This window comes from Tamandua tetradactyla, chromosome 13, assembly GCF_023851605.1.
Source record: "Tamandua tetradactyla isolate mTamTet1 chromosome 13, mTamTet1.pri, whole genome shotgun sequence".
NCBI lineage: Eukaryota > Metazoa > Chordata > Mammalia > Pilosa > Myrmecophagidae > Tamandua > Tamandua tetradactyla.
Genome location: NC_135339.1, coordinates 26,454,792 through 26,477,166, shown reverse-complemented (window position 1 = coordinate 26,477,166; position 22,375 = coordinate 26,454,792). Strand labels below are relative to the sequence as shown.

The window sequence follows — 22,375 nt, the reverse complement described above, 5'->3', positions numbered from 1 at the left end:
AGGGAGGAAGGGAAGGAAAGACAGAGAAGGAAGGAAGGATGGAAGGGAGGAAGATAGGGAAACATCTTTAAACATTTTCTTATTTTTTATTATATTTTGTTTGTTTGTTTGTTTGTTACATGGGCTGGGGCCGGGAATCGAACCGAGGTCCTCCGGCATAGCAGGCAAGCACTCTTGCCCGCTGAGCCACCGCGGCCCGCCCTGGACGTCCTTTTAAGACTCACTTATTGCAGAAGACACACCCTTTAGCTCACTGCAGGTGTGATCAGCCATAGATGAAATTCACGTGCTGATGATTTAAGTCCACAGCAACAGAACAATGGGGCACCATCGCCAGGCCAGGTTGAGACCTGAACCTAACTACTACAAACGACCTTGGAGGGTTTTTAACTAAAATCACCCTTTCTCATTCTGAGTGTTCTTTTTGCCCAGAATTTATTTCCATATTATTTTTACTCTCCCAAATTAGTTATTGGTACTATCGTTTGATACAGCGAACATTTGCTTATACTTACCCATGTGCTTTTCAATTTCTTTGCTCATCCTTCCTTCATCTTGGAGCTTCTTTTGGAGATAATTTTCCTTTTCTTAAAATACCCCTTTCAGAAGTGCTTTCAGCGAGCACCTCTGGTGGTGTGCACCCACCGTGTCCATTTGTCTGGAAAGTCTTTATTTAACTCTTGTTCCTGCACTGTAGTTTTAGCTGGCTGAAACTTTGAATTATTGTCGGTGAACATCTCTTAGCACTTTGGTGTTATTATTCCACTGTTCCTGGTATTTAATTGCAACTCCTCTGGACAGAGTTTGGTTTTTCTTTTTGGCTACTTTGAGGATTTTTTTTCATTTTCATTTTTTTTTTTTATTTTACACAAAATATCTGTGTAAAGATAATTTTCTTTTCTTTCACCTGATCCTGTTTGGAATTGATGGTGCTTCCTGAATTGGATGAGTCACATCTTTCGTCATTCTGAAAAAAAAACTTGGCCTTCATAAGTTACATCTCTCTCATTCTATTTTCCCCTTTGGAATGCCAAATGGAAATGTAATGGGCCCTTTCACTTTTCGTCTTTCTGTACTGCATTCTCATTCCTTTTCTCCTGAGCTCAGTCCCAACTTCCTAATTATTGGTTCAGCTTTGTCTAGTCTGCTATTTCATCCATTCATTGGGTTTTTAAATTAGGTAGTGCACTTACATCTATCAAAGTGCAAAGATTAAAACAATATGAAAAGATATAGTGGATAATCTCGCTCCTGTCCTTTACTTCTCCATTCCAACTTACTTGCATAGCTACCACTTTTTAAATCTTTCTTTCTTTTTTTCTTTCTTTATCTCTCTCTCTCTTTTCTTAGGTATCCTCTTCATTCTAACACAAGCAGATAGTAACATAAATATTTCCTTATTTTCCATCCTTTCTCACACAGGAGGAAACATATTCTCCATCTGTCTCTGTGCTTTGATTTTGTTAATGAATAATATGGTTTGGAGAGTTTTACGAGTCAACCCATAGTTTCCTCATTCTTTTGTTTGCTCTCCTGCTGCATAGTATTCCACTGTGTGGGTGGACAACATGTTGGATTGGGGATTGGATCATGCACCTCAGTTTGGACATGTTCTTGGTCTTGATCTCTTTTTTTTTTTTTTTTAATATGGAACGCTTCACGAATTTGCATGTCATTCTTGCACAGGGGCCATGCTAATCTTCACTGTATCGTTCCAATTTTAGTATATGTGCCACCGAAGCAAGCACTTGATCTCTATTTTTGTGGTGTGACCCCACAGTAGATAGAATCTCTCGATTATTTTAATTAAGATGTGGCCCAATGGAATGAGGGCCTTTAATGGAGTCCTTTATGAGCAGAAAAAATTCAAATGGGGAGAGCAAAAGCCACAGGGAGGGGCTGGAAGGCAAGGGAACTTGGAAGAGAAAAGCAGGGCATCGCTGTGCGATGGGAAAGCCAAGCAACCACAAGGATGGCTGGCCCGCCACAAGTCTACCGACCCCAGGGGGTTTCAGGCCTTCCAACTTCTAAACTCTGAGCCAATAAATTCTTGTTGTTAAGCCATCTCAGCTCTGGAAAACTAAGACACATGCTGGTTTGAAATGATGTATGTCCTTAGAAAAATCATGTTTTAATCCTAATCCCATTTTGTAAAGGCAGCTGTTTCTTCTAATCCCTATTCAGCATTGTATGTTTGAAACTGTAATGAGATCATCTCCCAGGAGATGTGACTTAATCAAGGGTGGTTGTTAAGTTGGATTAGGGGAGATGTGTCTCCATCCATTTGGGTGGGTCTTGATTGGTTTCTGAAGTCCTATAAAAAAGGAAACATTTTGGAGAATGAGAGATTCAGAGAGAGCAGAGCAGAGCAGAACGACATAGCCATGAGAAGCAGAGTCCACCAGCCAGCAACTTTTGGAGATGAAGAAGAAAAATTCCTCTTGGGGAGCTTCATGAAACAGGGAGCCAGGAGAAGAAACTAGCGGATGGCGCTGTGTTCACCATGTGCCCTTCCAGATGAGAGAGGAATCCTGACTGTGTTCACCATGTGCCTTTCCAGATGATAGAAAAACTCTGGATGTGTTCACCATATGCCCTTCCAGTTGAGAGAGAAACCCTGAACTTCAATCGGCCTTCTTGAACCAAGGTATCTCTCCCTGGATGCCTTAGATTGGACATTTCTATAGACTTGTTTTAAGTGGGACATTTTCTCGGCCTTAGAACTGTAAACTAGCAACTTATGAAATTCCCCTTTTTAAAAGCCATTCCATTTTTGGTATATTACAGTCTGGCAACTAGCAAACTAGAACACACACCATAATTTATTTGAACAGTATCTTATTGATAGCCATTTGTGTCGTTTGTAGTCTTTTGCTCTTACACTCTCGCAGTGAATAACCTTGTACATATCTCATTTTGGACATGTGCTGGTGTATCTATAGAATATATTCCCAGAAGTTGAATAGCTGGATCTGAACCTTCCTTATGCATTGTCACTTTTGATATAAAGTACATATATGTATATCCTCCATAGGGCTAGAGCCAATTTTCATCCTACCAGCAATATACGAGTGGACCTGTTTTCCTTCAGTCTTATTTACAGCGTGGGATCAAACTTTCAGATTTTGTCCAATCCATTTTTACTTTCAACGATTTACATTTTATTTGTAAGCTCTGTTTCATTCTTTTCCAAATTTTGTGATGATGTTGGCAAATCTCCCCTCTTGGTGGTTTGTTTTCTTGAGTGTTTTGTTGTAATTTTAGATTGTGAGCTCATGCTTGGCTGGGCTTTTTAAGTGAGAATTCTGCAAAGCTTAGGCTGACTGTGTTTCTCCAAAGCAGGCTTGCACTTACTTTGGAGGCATTTCCAAGTTTTACCAGTCCAGACCTTTTCATGTTTATTTTCTAGCTTGGCATGTCCTGACCCAGGCAGGAGGTGTAAATGTGAACCACAAATGTATGAGAATTAGGTCAGTGGTTTTGATGTTTTAAAAGAGACTGCCCATCCACCCAGCTTTGGGTGTGAGATGAGTTTCTTTGTTGGCTCCCTTTCCCAGTAAGTAGATCCTTTTTTCAGTCTACCTTTTCATTGATGTTGCGAGCCCTTTATTTATTTAGATTTTATGTGGATCAGTCTCAGCTGTAGTTCCCCTACCCCTTGCGCCCCAGGACCTTGTTTTCCGTGACCCGCTGCTCAGGCTAACCTGAGGCTCTGGTCCCCTGGGCAGACGCCTGCCTTCAGGACATCCCGGGCTGGGGTTTACTTGCTCTTCCCTTATGTTCTTGTTTCTTTGGGTTTCGGCTCTTTGAGATTCCCCTTCATTTTTTCTTCCTGTTTTTTAATTTTAATTTTTATTTTTTAAATTACCAAAGTTGTAGGTTTACAGAAAAATTATGTGAAATATACAGCATTCCCATTTACCTTCCCAACCCTGTTTGGTTAACACTTTGCATTAGTGCAATACCTTTGTCACATTGATGAAGACAATATTATAATTGTACTATTAACTATAGTCCTTAATTTATGTTAAGTGCATTCCCCCCCCCCCCATATACCACCGTATTATTAATGCCTGGCATTGGTGTGGTTTATTTGTTATAATTCGTGAAGGAACATTTTTATAATTGTTCTATTAGCTATAGTCCATTATTTACAGTAGGCTTCACTTTATTGTACAGCACTATGCTATATTTTAATTTTTCTTCTACTAACATATATATGACCAAAAATTTCCTCTTTTAACCTCCTTCATATATACAGTTTAGTGTATATATATATATATATATATACATACATATAAATTTTTTTTGGCATGGACAGGCACCAGGAATCAAACCCAGGTCACCGACATGACAGGCAAGAACTCTGCCTGCTAAGCCACTATGGCCCACCCATAATTATATTTTTAAATGTTAAAAAATTATATTTAAAAATTTTCATTTATGCTTTTAAAATATATGTTATTATATTTAACCCAGCCTGTCCAGGTGTTTTGCATCAGAGGCACTTTCAAGGATAACTACTCTATAATATTTGAGATTAATATTTGATTGCTTCCTATGTGCTAGACTCTACTCTAGTCTATCCCATTCTATTGTATTCTCTTCCAAAAAACTTTAGTACGTATAACAACCACCAGTTAGTTCATACCTTTAAATAAAAGGGGGGAAAGTTCCTGTTTCAAACAGAGATAGAAGCTGATGGCTCACGATGGCTGTGAACAGGTTAATGGCTGCTGCAAATCCATACTGACATTTTCCTATGAGATCAACCGAAACTGTCACACTTGCCATGCCCTTGACTTGAGGTTCATCTCCACCATATTCATCTCTATTGGTTAGTAAAATATGAATCTAGAATCCTAATGTGAAGGTCATAGAAGTGGTAGAAGTAGAATTTCCTGCTCTTGTTATTAGCCAATGAAAAAGATGAGGGTTGCTCTGGGGATGTGGGGAAATCTCAGAAAACGGGAAAGTCATTAGTTCCTACCTCTCCTCCACCCCCATTCTCCTCTCCTTGCTGTATTTCCCTTTCAGACTTCACAGCCTCTCATCTCCCCTCATTTCTCTGCATCTTTCTTCACTTTCACCTGAAGGCCTTCCTTACTCCCTCATCTGCTTTGATGGCCCCATCGATGCTGTTTACAAATGGCAGCCCCAGCTCCCCATTCGGCCCTCGGCTTACTCTCTTTATCTTGTGTAGCAGACTTATGGTTTACAACAACATCTACATGCATTATTTCATCTAAGTTTACCAAAGCTGTGACATAGGCATTGTTAGCATTAATTATTTTTTTTAGGAAAAAACTGGGACTCACCAAGAACTACTTTCCCAATATTACACAGCCAACAAATGGCAAAGCAGGGATCAAACCCTGTTTTTTGGCTTGAGGCCAGTAGCCCCTCAGGAGCCCAGCTGACCTATAGCTGCTGAGTAAATCCACCTTCAATCAAAATTCCAAAGTCTGGAATTGATATTTCTGTGAAAGGACAGTAGGTCTAAGATTTCTTTGTGAGAGTGGTGGCCTCATATTGTGCAGTTTTAGAAAAATGGATGTAGGTCTTGTGTATGTTCTAAGGGTCTGCCTGCTGTTCCTAGGCATTCTGTGACAGTTACAAGAGACCGAGGGCTTACGAAAACATAAATGTCTTACTGAGCTCAAACCAGAATGGAAAAAAGTTCTGAGTAAGAGTATGACTCATGACTCTTTGGAAGAAAGCGAGCAGTGTCTGAGACTTTTCCATCTGCCTTTTGGCTAGAAAAGTGTCTTCCTTAAACTCCAAACTCTGCATTCGATCAGCACAATTCACTCTGCACATTTATTGTGCAGAGTTCATTGCTGTCCATTGATGACGTCTTTACTGACCGCCCACTATGTGACTGGTGCTGTTAGGTAACTGGTGATTGTAGAGGAGGCTACGAAGACGCATGAGACAGGGTTGCAACCTTGACGGAGCTTTCAGTCCGGTTAGAGATGTTATAGCACCATGATTGAGTCAGACTGCCCTTCTCTACCTCTTGCAACTAACCAGCAACCTTGGATTAGACAACATATCCATCTGTAAATTATGTCTATAACTCAATAGTGTTGCTGTGGAGAGTAAATGAGTTGATATGTGTGTGTGTGTGTGTGTGTATATATACACACACACACACACACACATATATATATATTTATATATGGAGAGAGAGAGAGAGGTGATATCACTATATACTTATTGAAATGACTTGGCACCAAGTAAAAGATTTAAATAAAAGTTGTATTACATAATGAGGAAGGAGAGGTCTAGGTCACACATCCTAAACCACAGTCTTTAGGTGATTTAGGATGTGTGAACTAGAACTGAGGCGCTTTAGAGGTCCAGAGAGGGGAACAATGGTTTTGGGTAGGTTAACCCAGTGACACCACTAGAATAAGATACTCTGGAAAGCCAGGGAGATGGCAGAGACTGTGAAGGGCCTTCTAGGGAGAAGAACAGAAGGAGCAAAGGTATGGAGGCAAGAAAGAGTGATTGAAGTTAAAGAAATAGTGTGAGTTTATTGGTAGGACTAGAATGTAAGGTATGAGTGGCTGGGTATTAATAATTATTATTATAAGTATCCCATATTTAATACTAACTATTGGGTACCTTACAAAATGCTTTATAATTATGGCATAATTCTAACAAAACGTGAAAGCTACTCAAGGCATCTCAAAACTGACCAGCTAAGATCACTCCAGGATAAAATTGCACACCACGGAGAGGAGAAACTGCTGGGAGTAGAGTCTAAACAGAGTTGGATGGTGAGGAAGTAAGCAAAGATATGGCCCAGATAAAAGGGGAGAAGCAGTTCTCAAACTCCTTGGAAGTAAAATTTTAAAAGCATTTTCAGGGTGGGCCACGGTGGCTCAACAGGCAGAGTCCTCACCTGCCATGCTGGAGACCTGGGTTCGATTCCCAGTGCCTGCCCATGCAAAAAAAAAAAAAAAAGGAAATTCAGAGATGAGGTGATTGGACAAGGGAAAATTTGAAAAGAACTCATATAGAATTTTCTATATTGAAAATCTGTTCCATGAATGAAAACTAAATTTGAGTGAATACAAGAGTGAGTGAACAACATGAATAACTTCATAAGACAAATAGAAGGTGAAAAGGACGAAAATTAAGCAACTGTCAAAATAAAATGGAGAATGGAAAAAAAAATGAGAGAAAGTGGTACCATGGCAGATAGAAATAAGGATCCAACCTGTGTATAAAAGAGAGGCCAAAGAGGAAAACTAAAGCAATAGAACAGAATCTATAATATAGTGAGAGATTTTACCTTACCTCTCTTTGAAATTGATAAAAGTAGACAAAAATAAAATCAGTAAAGGTATAGAAGATTTGAACAACAGAGTTGATAAGCTTGGTATAATTATATATATATAAGACATTGTACTCAAATGCTGAAAAATGCACCTTCTGTCCAGTACCTATAGAACATGTATCTGAATTGATCACATATTGGCCTTAAAATAAGTCTCAACGCATTTCAATGGATTGGAATTTTGCAAAATGTTCTATGATTCAGTGGGTTAAGCTAGAAATTAAATTTTTAGAAAAGAAAAATGAACTCTCAAAATGTTTTGAAATTAACCTCTACCCTTCAAAATAACCCCCAAGTCAAAGAAGAAATTAGGAAATAATTTTAATTAAATGATATTGAAAATACGACTTACCAAAACTGTAGCTGTACTAAGAGGAAACTATAATAATCTTCAAGACATATATTAGGAAAGGAGAAAAGCTTATTATCAATAAGGTCTCCATCTCAGGATGTTAAAAAAAGAAAAAATTAAACCTAAACAGCAGAAATAATAAAGAGATGAGCAGAAGTTAATGAAATAGACCACAAATATGTAATTTAAGAAAATCAATAAGCCTATAGATTGTTCTTTTTTGAAATGACTAATAAAACTTATTAACCCTTGAAAAGATAGCTAAAGAGAGAGCATTTATTATCATGAGGTTACAAAGAAATCACAAGACAATATTATCAACAATTTTGTGTCAATAAATTTAATAGTTTCATTTAAAAATAAATTTCCTAAAAATAAATTATCAAAGCTGACATGAAAGGAAATAGAAAAATTGGATAATCCCATATGCAGAAAATAATTTTTAAATTGAAATTCATGTACCATGCAATTTACCTTTTTAAAGTGAATTCAATTCAATTCAATGACTTTTAGTTTATTCACAAAGTTGTGCAACCATCACCACTATCTAATGCCATAACATTTTCATCACTGCAAAGAGAAACCATGTGCCATTAGCAGTCACTCCCCCCAACCCCCACCTCAGACCCTAGCAACCACTAATCAATTTTCTGTCTCTATGGATTTGCCTATTCTGGACATTTCATATAAATGGGATCAGATATTATGTGGTCTTGTGCATCTGGCTTCTTTCACTTGGCATGCTTTCAAGGTGCACCCATGTTGTAGCATGTTTTAGTTCTTTCCTCTTTGTGACTGAGTAATATTCCATTGTATGGACATACCATATTTAATTTTTCCATTCATCTGTTGATGAACACTTCAGTTGTTTCCATTTTGGGGCTACGAACAGCAGCATTTTGAATAATGCCACTTGAACATTCATGCTTTCATTTCTCTTGGATCTATAGCTAGGTGCCTGTGCCCAAATTAGCCAGTCTCCTGCTTGTCGAAGAGCTCTGGTAACTGGGAAATATGCTGTGCATGACTAGCCTCACCGCAAACACTGGGGAGACCTTACAATGGTCCATTATGGCCTTACCCAAAAGGGAGAGAGCTGTTCCAGATACCAGAGAAAGGGCTAGAACCATTAGGCAGAAGAAAGACAGTGTAGTGCTTATGCTAGGAAGCTGGCTTTATTTAGAATTGTTCTATCATGAAATGAGCATCCTTTAGGGTAGTGAGTTCCCCATCACCAGAGAGGGGCAAGGAGCTGCTGGAGGGTGCACACTGGGTGAGAAAAGTGACTTAGTAAAGCAGGGTCTGAGACCCAACTCACAATAAGATTCTATTTCTCTGAGAGAGACTCTGCTTCTTAAAAGAAAGGGGAATGCTGAGATCAGACCCTTATGTTTGAAAGTTTATCATCAGAAAATGGGGGGTATGTTTGTTAAGCATTACGGTCCAGTCTTTCTAGAGAGTGGCAGAGTCCAGAAAACCCCTTCCACCAAGGTCAGAGGCAAAGTGGGAATAGAGCCTCAACGGGAGCAGGCGGATGGGCTGGGGACCTGCAGTCCTGGGACAGACCTGCGGAGTCTGTGGCCTTTCCTCAGAGTTGGCAGGAGGTAGCCAGGTGGGGAAACCTGCCTCCAGCCTGGGTTCCTCTACCAATTTGATAAAGGCTCATTGGTCCTTGGAGGAAGGCTGAGCCCTCAGGTGGGAGAAGGACGAGCAGTAGCAATTTGAATAATGCAACTAGGACATTCATGTTTTTATTTCATGCAATCACGACAGAGCAGCTCCTATCAATTTCAGAGGGACTCAGTTCTCCCGTAAATGGACCCCCCTGGAGAGGATTATTAGGACTGAGGGGAGATGGGGATGGAGAGACAGAGGCAAGGAGGCTGGGCATCCCTGTTTGGTTCCCAATCCAGAAGGCCGGTGAATTGTCTGAGGAGGTTTTGGCTTTGAGCAAGGTGAAGTTCATTGAAGCGGCTCCAATGGGAGCCTGGGACTGAGTACAGCTCAAGGAGGGTCAGAGAGCAGCCCAAAGCCCATGTTACAAAATCCCCAAGATTTGTAGCTGTGGGTCCTCATTCTCAGAGCCCAGCAACTCTAGGAATCAGCCCGTCTGATTATAGCACCCGGTATTGGAGAGCCAAGTTAATAATTTTATAATTCATTTATTCATTTCACAACCAGGACTTCTGAGGAAGGTGCATTTGCAGAAGGCATCTGGTGGTGTGGACAGTGGGGGAGGGCCCTTCCCGATCCCACTTCCTCCCAGTACTCCTCTAGCTGCCTTGGATCAGCCCTCCTCATAAACTACCGCGGCTGGTATCCCTCCGTGCCCAGGACATAGGACCTGAGAGCTGCTAGGTACCTTGTGTCCAGCCTTGCAGGAACTGGGCAGCCCCATGCATCTGGGCGGGGACACGGCCGCCAACCCTTACCACACAGCCCCACTGCGGGTCCCCGGGAGCTCCTCCAAGGATCCCTGCGGCTTGTATTGTAGGCACGTTGCACCTGTCAGGTAAGGGGCACAAGTCACCTTGTAGGTGAACTCCAGGACCCCTTGGTTGAGATAACAGGTGTCTCTGATCTCCGACTTCTGGGCAGTTAGCCTTAGGTCACAAGAGCCGAGGAGGTCATCATCCCAGCCAGAGTCCGCGTCCCAGACCTGCACCCTCAGGGGCCCCCTCGTGGCCAGCAGCACGTTTCCCAAGCCCAGCCGTGTCATCCACCTGGGGTTGTCATTGTTCCACACGGTGCTCGTCCTCAGCCACTGGTCACCAAAGAAGATCTTCACGTAGGCGTCCGTGGCGGTGACCCAGTCCCCCCACAGGTTCCACGCTTGGACGATGGTCACCTCCAGCCGGGCCAGGCCCCTCCTCCGCGGACAGCAGTCCCGGTTGGTGACCTCCGAGCCGTGGCACACGCACTGGCAGGGGTCCCTGGGGCTCTTCTGCTGTCCCGGGGGGCAGGGCCGGCTGCAGTCCCTCCAGCGGGCCCTGCTGGTCACGTACCTGCTCACAGCCTGCCTCAGCGCCTCCTGCCGCGGGTCGCGGGCCTCCAGGAGCACGTGCAGGGGCTCCAGGCTGTAGTCCACCAGGCCGGGGCTGTCCTGCAGCGAGGCCACCCAGGCTGAGAACTGCTGGGGCCCCGCGTGGCTCCCGAACAGCAGGTCATGCATGGAGGCGTGGTGGCCGCCCACGACCTGGGAGTAGCGCTCCCGGAAGGCCTGGTGGAAGGAGGCTGCCACCTTGTGCTGCTGCCTCTTCTCCTCGCATTCCTTGACTTCCTTTGAGAAGTTGGTGTGACCAGCTATGGTGACCTCGGCCTCGGTGGTCAGGCAGCGGATCACCTCGTCGGTCGTGAGCCCTTCCAGGGCCAGCTGGCAGGTGCGCAGGGCGGTGACGGCCGAGACCCGGCCCCCCAGCTCCACGGCCCGGATGAAGTGGGTGCCGAAGTTGGCGATGAGCCTGAAGTAGTCGGGCTCGGAGGAGGCGTTGAAGTGGGGGGGCAGGGCCTTGAGGGCCTGCTTGAAATCGGGGTGGAGCGGGGGATTGTGCACCAGGCGAAAGCTGCGAGGGGAGAGAACGTCTGTTAATCCACTTACACAATGAATGAGCACCGATTCTGTGCAATTTGATGATATATGTGGAGTATACTGGGCTAAAGGGAGGAGACGAGCAAGTGCTGGTGTCACTTTAAGAATGACAAAGTGTGACTGAGAAGGAAGCTGTGCTTTGCCCAGTGTGGGCCATCTGGTATCCGGAGGCATCAGCAAAGGCTCTGTGCAAGAGGCAGCATTTTAAGATGGGTCTTGATGGGCCTACAGCCTTGATTTTGTTCATTCTTTCTCCTTGATTACAGAGCAGTACTTGCCTATGTTGAAAGTTTGGAAACTACTGAACAAATCATTTTGACATGTCAAATACTCCAGCAAAACGCTCCACATGCACCGCCAGCCTCCTCACTGTCCTTCCCCTTAGTAGCCTCATCCTGCTCGATTGAGCCCAACCCAGGCAAGGCTCCTGGTGAAATTCTGAGTGAGGTGCTTGTCCCAGCAGGCTAAGGCCTCTGTCCAACTCCATGCTTCCGTCTCTATTGCTTCTGATTGCAAATGGAAAATTGCTCTTGCCTAGTATTATGCTCCCCTTGGTCTCTCCCCCAGCCCAGCAGCCCTCGCCCCTGTGCCCAACCCAGCGGCCCTCGCCCCTGTGCCCACACACCTAAACAGGCGACACTCCAGCAAGTTTGTGCTGAAGCTGTACTGGTCCCGGAACATCTTCTGGGCTGCAAAGTCAGCCGCCTGGGAGTGTGAGCCAGCCATGGCCACCTGCACACGGGTGCTTGGCATGGGGGTCACGTCCAGCCCTGCCCACCAGTCATTGTGGATCCTGCCAGCCACCTCCTGGGCCACTTCCTCTGGAGAGTCGGACACGGTGCTGACCATGTGGTGCTGGCAGCCGGAGCCCCGGATGCGCCAGTCGGTGAGTGCCAGGGGCAGGCGCTGGAGGGCACCCTGCTGCAGGGTGTTTTCACAGAGGGTGCAGGAGCCGTCGGGCCACAGGGATCCATGTGTGTCCACTGGGAAGGAGCCCGAGCGGCGGAGGCTGGTCACATCCACACCCTCCCCGGCCAGCCCTGCGCCGGGGACTAACCTGCGGACCTGCCAGCACTCGGAGCTGTTGGCTTTGCGACAGGCAGCCCAGGTAGGGGGTGGCAGCAGTAGAAGGACGCCCAGGAGGAACAGGTGGGCAGCCATGGAGCTGTGGGGACAGGGGGTGCAGGTTCAAATAGAGTCGAGCCCCTGAAGGGAGTGCCAGGAGCCTGGACCTCCTTAGCATCTCACCTTTCCCTCCGAATCCTCTCCACACACTCAGCACTGCCTGACTTAGCCTCTTCTAGTTCCGCCGTCTCCTCCTAGCGGAGAATGTGCATGGGGCAGGGGCTAGAAATGGCTCAGTTGAGGGTCCTCGGGTCCCTTCTGGAAGGTCACAGGCTTGATTCTTGTGGGTTAAGTGGGTCCCTGTATCGGTATGTGACCCGCCGTCCCAGTTTGCCTGGGACAGAGACTGGGAAATGTCCTGCTCACTCTATCCATGCACCTGGCCACTGCTCAGTCTGATCTGAGAGAAGGAGAGCAGAGACCCTCTTCATCCTGGGGTCTCTCTTGGCCCTGACCCCACTATGGCCCCTGCATGGCAGACCACCCAGCATTTCAGGAGCCCTGGGGACTCCACTGAGTGGGTCCCAGCCCTGACCCTTCCTCTTCCTGGCTCTGTGACCGTGGGCTGGAGCCTCGGTTTCCGCATCTGTACTCTGTACACATTGACACCCACCAACCAGCAAATCACAGAGGGCCGCTGTGAATGGGGACTGACCTGACTGGGTCCTTTGCCGAGGGGCTACTGGCATGATCATCGCCCTCATCCCTGCTCTCACAGTGACTAGGGAAGCGCAGAAGGCTGAGCCCACCCACAGAACCCGTGGTCCTTCCCCTCCTGCAGCCTGTTTACTTGCTGCACTTCCGGACCTTTCTGACATGCGCCAATTGTCATGAGCAGCAGGGCCAAGCTCACCTTCATAGCTTCTGCCATTTACAAAGGACTCTGATGCTGCACTATCTTATCCAGTAATTTCTCCCCGCCACAGTCCGATGATCGTTCTATGATTTTACATATGGGGGTAATGAGGCTCAGCAGGATTGAGAAACTGTCCCTAAAGTCGCACAACTGGTAAGTGGCAGAGCCAGGAGTCAGACTTCTATCTGCCTGTCCCTTACCAGTGTCACCAGCTCTCCACAAGTCCTTCTAGATTCTGGATCCTAAACCTGGAACAGGAGAATCCCCCTGTCAAGAAATCTAATGCCCTGATGTGGGTGAGGGTGGGAGTTTGCAAGGCTGCTGAAGTCGGAAAGAAGATGGAAAGGAGTTGGCCGATAGCATGGCCCTGGACAGGACATCAGAGAACCTGGTTGGAATATCAGAGCTGTGATGTTCTCCTGCTCTGTGACCCTCTCTTCTTTCTGCTCTCAGCAATCCCACCAGAAAAATAGGATACTGGCAGTCATCAGCCTCAGTGCTGCCACTTCCCATGAAATACTGAATGCATCTTTACAAAGATCCCTGATGGGTAGAGAAGGAAGGTTAAACAGAAGTGAAGTGCCTTGTACCAGGTTACCTGGTGGTTGATCCTTGGGCTAGCCTGATTCTAGAACCCAGAAGTTTAACCCTCAGTTGCTTTCAAGGTAGATAGTTCCTTCCAGGTGGGTTCTGTGTTGGATGAGACCCAGGTTCCATGGGGCCCTCCCTCTTACTAGCATCAGGGAAATGAGGGAACCTGGAGGAGGGAAGGGAGAGGCTCATAGTAGGTATATATCCTTTGGCTGCAATGCCAGCCTGTTGGGACTCCCCCAGGGTCCCCAGGTCGTCCCCCTATGGGTAGGTCACCTTGGCAGGTGGTTGTCACAGAGCCAAGAGGAATAGGGAAGAGGCAGTCATCTAAGTGAGAGGCTGCACACCATGGGATCCCCTTGTCAGCTTGACATGGTCCTGGAAAATGCCCACCCCTTTCTTGGTCTCCTCCCCTTTCCTGCACCCCAGACACCTGGCTCCCCCACCAGAACTCACCTGGACTGCCTCCAACCCCGCTTCCAGGTGCTTGACTCCAGTGCCGGGCACAGCTGAGGGAAGCAAAGGACGGGGCTCACTGCTTGCCCTTACACTTACGGAGAAAAGCTGCCTCTCACTATCCAGTCTCAGGCTTGTGTTTGCTCCCACCGTATCTGCTGGGAGACTGTTCTCCATGGGGTTCTGTAGGTCTTGTGATAGCTTTTGTTCTGCCTATCTTTGCAAGGAGTTTTGAATAGTAAAAGGCTTTGGAAGATAAAGATTTTGCCTGCCTCCGGGCAGGGGGCAGTTTGTTTGCTATCCGCTGGGCAAAGATTAGGCAGGTTTGCTAGCAGCTCCTAAATTTAGGGTTCCTCAGCTGTGACATAAACCCCCTGTGGGTGCAGTGTCCATCTGGGTGCACTTACGAATCATCCCGTGGGGGTTGGGGGCCAAGGGAGTTGATGGGGAACAGGAGGCTCATGCTGCCTGCTGTGCTGGAAACAGTAAGTCCTGGGTCATTGATACACTGACTCCAGCCTCACCAGTGCGGTTCTGGAAACTAAAGTGCCTTGAGTTTGTTTCTCTGGACCATCTACGGCTAGAGAGTGACTTGCTTTCCTCCCTGCCTCCTCCTGGCCCTCACAGCTGAGGAAGGAGTGAGGTCATGGACTGCGACTGTTCTCAGCTGCTTGCTGGGTCATGACCAAGACAAATGGATGGGGCGGGATAGAGATCTATTTTGAAAATTCGGCAGAGGTCAGTGCTTCCGAGAGAGAGGAAGCTTTCTCTCCACCAGCTGGCACCGAACCTGGAGCCACATACTTCGGGAGCCCTGTTCTTGCATTCTCCTAACGTGCAATCTTGAGTCCTTTTTTTAGCCTGTTCCGGATTTGAGTCTTCACACTGCACTTTAATTTTCCCTGCATTTTGTTCCCTCCGTGACCCTTATCTCCCCACCCCCTGGCCTCTGTCTGTCCCGGCTCCACCGGCCCTGCCCGAGGTAGCCCTCTGGTGACTGAGTCAGCCGCCCTGGGAAGGACTCCTGACCCGGTTCCCACCCCACAAAACTTCCTGCAACGCTGGCCTGGCTGATTGGTCTGGAGGCCTTGCCAAATAAACCTCTCCTGGAGGGAGGCCTGCGGAGCTGTGAATGTGGGGCAGCCGGGCTCAGCTGCTCAAAGTCCAGTTATAAAAGGAACAGCAGTGCCTGGGACGGGCGGGAGACCAGCGGAAACCACTTGGGTTGTCACTCGCAGCTGTTGGGTGAGACGATGTGTGTCAAGACCAAACCTTGCTCAGTTCCCAAGGCTTGACTTGGGGGCTGATATCCCTTCTCACCTTCCAGTTCGGGGTGCAAGGGCCATTTCCACCACGAGTACAGGACTTCATCAGCGACCCACAGTCTCTCCTAAGAGCTGTCTGCATGTTCACCCCAGTTCTCTGCCCCACAGGGAGCCATGCGATCAGAAGAACAATTGAGTGAGGGAAACCCCATACTGAGTGGTGGAGGACCCCATAGGAATTTGGAGGGAAGCATGGATTTTGGAGTCTGAAGAGCTGCCACTTACTGGCTCTGTGACTTTGGGCTGATTATTTAACTTATCTGGACCTCAGTTTGTTTCATCTGTAGAATGAGGTCAGTACCCACTCCACAGGGGTTAGATGTGTTAAGGTAGTCCAGTCACCTTTAACCTGGCATTGGGCCCTAGAAGAAGGAGAAGTTCTTCCTGGCTGGGTCACACTCTAAATATCCAGCCTCAGGGGGTGAAGGTTTGTGCCCACCCAGCCCAGCCTCTTAGCAGTAGCCTGCCTGACTCAATCTATATTCGACAAACAGACTAGCCTACTATTGTTGTTAGGAGAGGTTCTCCCCTAGGAGACTTCTTGTAAAACCTGGACATGCCCCCCCACAGGTCTATAACCCAGGTAGTGGCAATGGCCTGGTCTGCAGCTCTCAAACGCGGGTGAGTATAGATGTTTTCTACTTTCATCTACTCCCTAATCTATAGCTCTGGGGAAGAGAATTCAAACTTCTCAGCTTTCTAGAGGTTGCTGCTCACTCAGTGTGGGGAAGCTGGAGGGTAAGGGGAACACCTCGATGCTGTTTGACCCAACGTGCTTTTACTGAGCACCTACTGTGTCCAAGCCCTGAGGAGACAAAGGGCGAGCAAGGTGTGGCCTTAGCCCTTGAGGAATTCATAGGAAATACTTCAACAAGAGGTTGTGTGACTTTCTCCAGACCATACTAGGCATCTCCTCACACTGCAGTAAGCTTGAGAAACCATGCATAATTAGTTTATTGATTCATCAAACATTTATTGAGCATCTACTGTGTTCCAGGCTCTATGCGAGACCATAGGGAAGCAAAGGCAAATGAAACCTCTAACCAATAAATCATTCCAATATAAGGAGCTCCACTGTGGACTTATGTTCAAGGTACAGCCGTGCAGCAGAAAAGGGAGTGACAGAATGATTTGCTGAGAGAGAATGAGGGCAGTTCTGTCTGGGAATGTTTCATGGAGGAGTTAAGCAGTAAAAGAAGGATTTGAAGGAAGAGCCATAGTTTTCTACATGGACGCATGGTGAAAAGGCATCCCAGGCTGAGGCAACAGCCTGTGCAAAGGCATAGGGGCTGAGTCCAAAAGGTCAGAGAGACAGCGGTGACCATCTCCTCCCACCCGCGGCTGGGCTGCCGAGCACAGAAGTGACTGCCTCCAGCTACCCAGCCAGCCAGCAGCAGAGATTTGACCGAAATGCTGGTCTCCGAACATCCCACTTGGGTTTTACTCTTGCAGGATCAATACCAGACATCATACACAACATCTTCACCACCTGATAAATCACACTCAGGTGTGAGTTAAAATCAACTGAATTTAGTTTGATCTTTGTCAGTGGAGGGCAGAGCTGGGGACGGGGGGCAGCTGACATTTACTGGAGTGTGTACTTCCCATGGAGCCGGGCCATAGCAGGTGCTCCAGAGATGTTCGCTGAATGCACGCGGCCTCCTCTGTGGTTGTGTGAGATGGACAGTCTTCTCCTCTTTTAGGGGCACACAGATGACACCGTTGATTAATGACGAGTTGTACACAGGGCTTGTAAAGGCTCTGGGCAAATGGAAGGCAAAATTTTCCTTTGCAGAGTATCAGTGCTGCGTCATCCCCAGTTTGAAAGGGATCAGGTCATCCTGGAAATAAGCAGTGAAGACTCCCATCGGAGCGGTCAGCCCCCTGGGTGGGGGAAGTGGGCCAGGCCTGCTCCACCGCTCAGGGCCTTTCAGTTTTGTGGGACCAAGAAGGAGGCAGAAATGCCAATAGCATCATGCCTTTTCTCCCCCAGTTCTTAAGGAGCTTCCAGAGAGTTGGCTCATTTTTTGTGTGTCCTTTTTTGGTAGGAGATTGATATTCCTATTCTAGTTTTCCAGATATAGAGAACAGGCTCAAAGAGGTGTTGTGGCACAGGGAACTTATTAGAGTAAAGTTGGCCTTGGGCAAAGAGAGAGAGACGTCTCCGACACTGTGAAGTGACTTAAAGGCTCGACTCTGCTGTCAGATGTGTGTGTGTGTATTATCTGTGTAAGTGTGTGCATATGTGTGTGTATATGTATACCATATATATGGTACATTTGATATATTTCAGAAAAACAGAGAATGGTGTTATAATGGGTACTTACTATCACTCTATCTTAAAGCTTCCACCACTTCTGGCTCCGAAGAACCCAGGACACAACCATAGATGACTTGAGTTCCTCAGGGTAGGCAAGGAATTCAAAGGCAGGTTTTGCATCTCATTATCTTTCTGAATCATCGCTGTGCTCTGGTCCTCCTCTGAAACCCTCTGGCGGCTCCCAAGAGGCCTCCGGATCGGCCAGACCCTCAATGCAGCCTTTTGGGCCCTGCATGGTGGGGTCCCTGCCTGCCTCTGCCCACTGGCCCCTCGGGCCGTGGGGCCTTCTCTGCCTGAGACAGTCTTCTCTCCTCTTCCCCTCACCAACTCCTGCTCATCCTTTGGGTCTCAGCCGAGATGACACTTCCTCCAGGAAGCCTTCTTTGCCTGCTCAAGGATGGGGTTGGCATCCCTTCTCTGCCCCCCTGCACCCGTGCTAACGCCTATCCCAGCTGTCGCCCACCTCCCTTGTCTGCAACCTTCAATAGAGGGAGAGGTCAGAACACGGAGACCCGTCTGCCATTGTCACCCCTGAACACCCCTGTCCAGCACAGCCCTGGGAGTGGGAAATGCCTGATAGGTGGGAAATGGTGAATGCAGGCAGGAAAGCTGGGGCAGGGGAACCTGTAACCTGGTGGCTGGGGGCGGGGTCCTGGGGGGAAGGTTAGGGCTGGCGGAAGGCGCCCACCGTTTTGCTGAGTTTGTCCATTTGGAAGATTGGAGTCATCATCAGTTACCCACCTAGTAACCATTTCCTCCCCTTGCTCCTTTCTGACAGACACCTAGAAATCTGATTTTGTTCATCTTCTTATAAGCAGCTGTGTGCTTCTGAGGACAGGGGTTCAACCTTTGTCAGGACTGGTTAAGGAATAGACTAAAGCTGACCTTGCACATTGAGATGTGAAGGCAAACTCTACTACCGAGAGCTTCTGGGAAGCCCTTACCTTGCTCTGCAGGAGAGGCATAAGAATGCATGAAATTCTTCAGGGCAAATGTCCTAGTTTCTTCAACCAAAACCCCCCCAAACAAACAAACAAACAGGAAAAAAAAAGAGGGTAAAGAAGACACTGTCCATAAAAAAAAAAGGGAAAAATTGTTTAGATCAGGAGTCTGTAAACTCTTCCTGTAGAGGCCACATGGTAAGTATTTCAGGCTTTGTAGGTCATACCATTTCTGTCTGTTGCAGTTACTCAACTCCACTTTTGTAGCACAAAATGAGTCATAGATAATGCATAAACAATTGGATGTGGCTGAGTTCTGATAAAGCTCATTTACAAAAACTCGGGGTGGGCTTGATTTGGCCCCAGGTGTGGTTTGCCTACCCATGGTTTAGATTAAAATGTATAAACTTTGTTTAGATCCCGATTTTTGCAAATCGAGTCTTAAAAACAAAACAAAACAAGACAAAAAACATTTTTGGAATAGATGGGGGACATTTGAATAGTGATTGGCTATAAGATGATTTTACAAGTGATTGTTAATTTGGTTAGATATGACAGAGACATTATGGTTTTCATTATTGTCGCGTTTCGTTTGTTTTTGTTTTTCAAGAGGAGAGAGACCTTATCTGTTAGTTATTGATACTGAATGGGAGAGGATGCCTGGAATTTGCTTTAAACTAAGCCAGGTTTATGGAGGGGACGGGTAGAAATGAAAGAAGACTGGCCATACGATGATAATTATTGAAGCTTGCTGGTGGGTATATCATGAGCATTTTCATACTATTCTGTGTTCTTTTGTGTATGTTTGAAAATTTTAATAATAAGGTCTTTTTAAAGTTGGAGGGGACAAGAAAGAACCCCTTCTTCTCTGGTTATCACCAAGGGAATGATGCAGCTATTTTGTGACTAAGAGGAACAAGGCTGAAGACAGGACTGACCGGCAAGTGTGGCAGAGCAGAAAGATAATAGGACTCGGATGCTTGATGAGTCCATCGGGTGGCCAAGTTAACCAGGTCTAGAACAGGCCTGCTTCAGGATTTCTCGTTATCTGAGATAATAAATTAAGCTACATGTAGTTTTTGTCATTGGTTAGCGTGTAACCCAAAGCATCCTAACTGTTCTAGAGAAAAGAGCAGAGCCGAAGGCCTAACCCATCTTTGCGGCAGGTTACCACCGACGGTATCTCTGGGGGAACCAAGGTTAGAAGGAAAGCTCATGAGAAATGGGCCACTGCCAAGTCTCTGCGTCCTTTAATCACATCCAAGGGGCTCCAGAAAATGGGGTGGAGGGATCTCTGCATTCTGTCTTACCTTTCTTGAACCCCAAAGGACCAATGCCAGAGGCTGCACTGAACTTCGGTTAGAAAGGTACAGATACTGCAGTCACAGACATATACTTTCAGGAGAGGAAACAGCAGAAACAGAGCCCTCGCCGGCCTTTCTGGCACCTTCATTATAAGCACAAGGAGACCTCCTTTCCCTGCACCCACCCCTCAACACGCAGTAACCACAACCACACAACATCTACACACAGGGTACAGACTGCATTGTTTTAAACTGACCTCATGGTTCAGCTGGTCTCAGGGGTATCAGCTGCTCCATAACGCATGACAAATCACTGTGGTTCACTTAGCCCATCCGGGTCTCCTAGCTACAGTCATTAGACACTCGCCAAAAAATGTGCAGAAGGAACACTGGAGAGAAAGGGAGAAGGGTGATATGCAGAGAGGCCTCGATGGTCTCCAGTGCATCCGGGCTCTCCTGGAGCTCTGCCCAGGCTTCTGGAGTTTGGACCTGGTTCAAGCCCAGGCACTGGAAGCCGAGGGGATGGGTGACGAGGTCACAGCCCTTAATTATTAGGAGCAAACCATAGATTTGGTAAGTTTGTTCCCCGTCTTTATTTGACCCTGATTTTCAAGGCTTTGCTTAGAATAGCAACTCTTAAATTTGACCTTGCATCAGAAAGCCCTGAAGGGCTTGTTAAGAGGCAGATTTCTGGGCCCACCTTCTGAGTTTCCATTTCAGCGGGTATTGGGTGGGGCCTGAGAATTTGCATTTCTAGCAAACTCCCAAGTGATGCTAATACCGCTGGTTGGGTAGGGGTGGGGTACCCCAATTTGAGAACAACTGGCCTGGAACTTCTTAGCAGGATTGGGACTCTCAGGTAGCAGGAGGAAAAGATCCAAACTCTTTCTTCTCTTCCCTTTGGCTGAGGTGGGAACAAATGACGGCTGGTCAAGGGCTCCCTGGGCCTGGGTGGGAGTCCCAAGAGACCTGATTCTTTCAGATTGCTGGGTCTGGAGCCAGAAGAGGTGGGGGGTAATCCTGCCCCTGAATGATCTCACCGTGTGACCTTGTGTGACCTTGGGGAAGTCACCTCTGTTCTCTGGGCCTCGGCTTGTCCCACTGTAAAATGGGCAGATGTATTTTTCTGTATGATATATATATATAATATATATAATTATATATATATTTTTTTAATTAAAAGAAGTTGTACGTTTACAGAAAAATCATACATAGAATACAGTTCCCACATACCACCCTCTTATTAGCACCTTGCCCTGGTATGGCACATTTATTACAATTGATGTAAGAACATTTCTGTAATTACATTATAAACTAGAGTCTATGGTTTACATTAGGTTTCACTGTGCCATCCATAGTTTGGTTTTTAATTTTTTTTATTCTAGTAACACAAATACAACCTAAAATTTCACCTTTTAACCACATTCAAAAACATAGTTCAGTGCTCTTAGTTGGATCCTGTATGTGTTATACTTTTCACAACAAAATAGATTTTAAAACCTAGAAAAGGAAATGAGGTCGTCGCTAAGGGCCCATGCGTGTGTAATCACCCACCCAGCCCCTTCCTGACTCCACTCCACTCCATGTTTACCTGTCCCTCCTACCCCCTTTTCTCCTGTGCTGGAGGTTGGGGTGGGGAGTCTCCTACAGGCCTCTTGGTGTACCTGGAAACCTGTGGGTCTGAACGTAGCTCTGATATTTGCTAGCTGCGTGTGCTGGGGCAGATGGCCTAATTTGGCAAAGCCTTGGTTTCTTCCTCTGTAAGTGAGCTAAAGAGCCTGATCTCACATGGCTGTCAACGGAATTGAGACAAATGCTTTAAGTGCCCAGCCAGCAAGTGGTAGTCATGATTATTTTTGTGGTTTTTAATGATCTATTTCAAGACTCGGGGGAGCAGAGAGGCAGGTCTGTTCCCGCAACCATGGAGCCTGGTGACCCTTGTGTGAATGGTGGGCTCAGAACTTGCCAGTGTGTATCTCAAGTTTTTCTCTGGAATGATTATGGGAAATGCTTCACTCTCCCAATTTTGCACAAGCAGTTCCCTCCCCGACTATCATTCATTTGAGTATTAATAGACTAATATTTTTTGAAGGCCTTGGGGATACAGTGAATAAAAAAACAAAAAATCCAGATAAGATCCCTGTTGCCCGGGGAGTTCACCAGTCCAG

The 22,375-nt window shown here is 46.5% G+C and overlaps 1 protein-coding gene and 1 non-coding gene across 2 annotated transcripts; both read right to left on the bottom strand.

Annotated features, from left to right (window-relative positions):
• Positions 1-1,641: 1,641 nt before the first annotated feature.
• LOC143654629 (U6 spliceosomal RNA) lies at positions 1,642-1,748 on the bottom strand. Its single transcript, XR_013161835.1, has one exon. It is a non-coding gene; the product is annotated as a U6 spliceosomal RNA (small nuclear RNA).
• An 8,213-nt stretch (positions 1,749-9,961) lies between these two features.
• LOC143653061 (perforin-1-like) lies at positions 9,962-12,450 on the bottom strand. Its single transcript, XM_077124380.1, has 2 exons — positions 11,915-12,450; positions 9,962-11,263 (listed from the first exon to the last, which is right to left on the bottom strand). Exons 1-2 carry the CDS (start codon positions 12,448-12,450, stop codon positions 10,129-10,131), a joined length of 1,671 nt encoding a protein of 556 aa, XP_076980495.1. The 3' UTR covers positions 9,962-10,128.
• Positions 12,451-22,375: the final 9,925 nt, after the last annotated feature.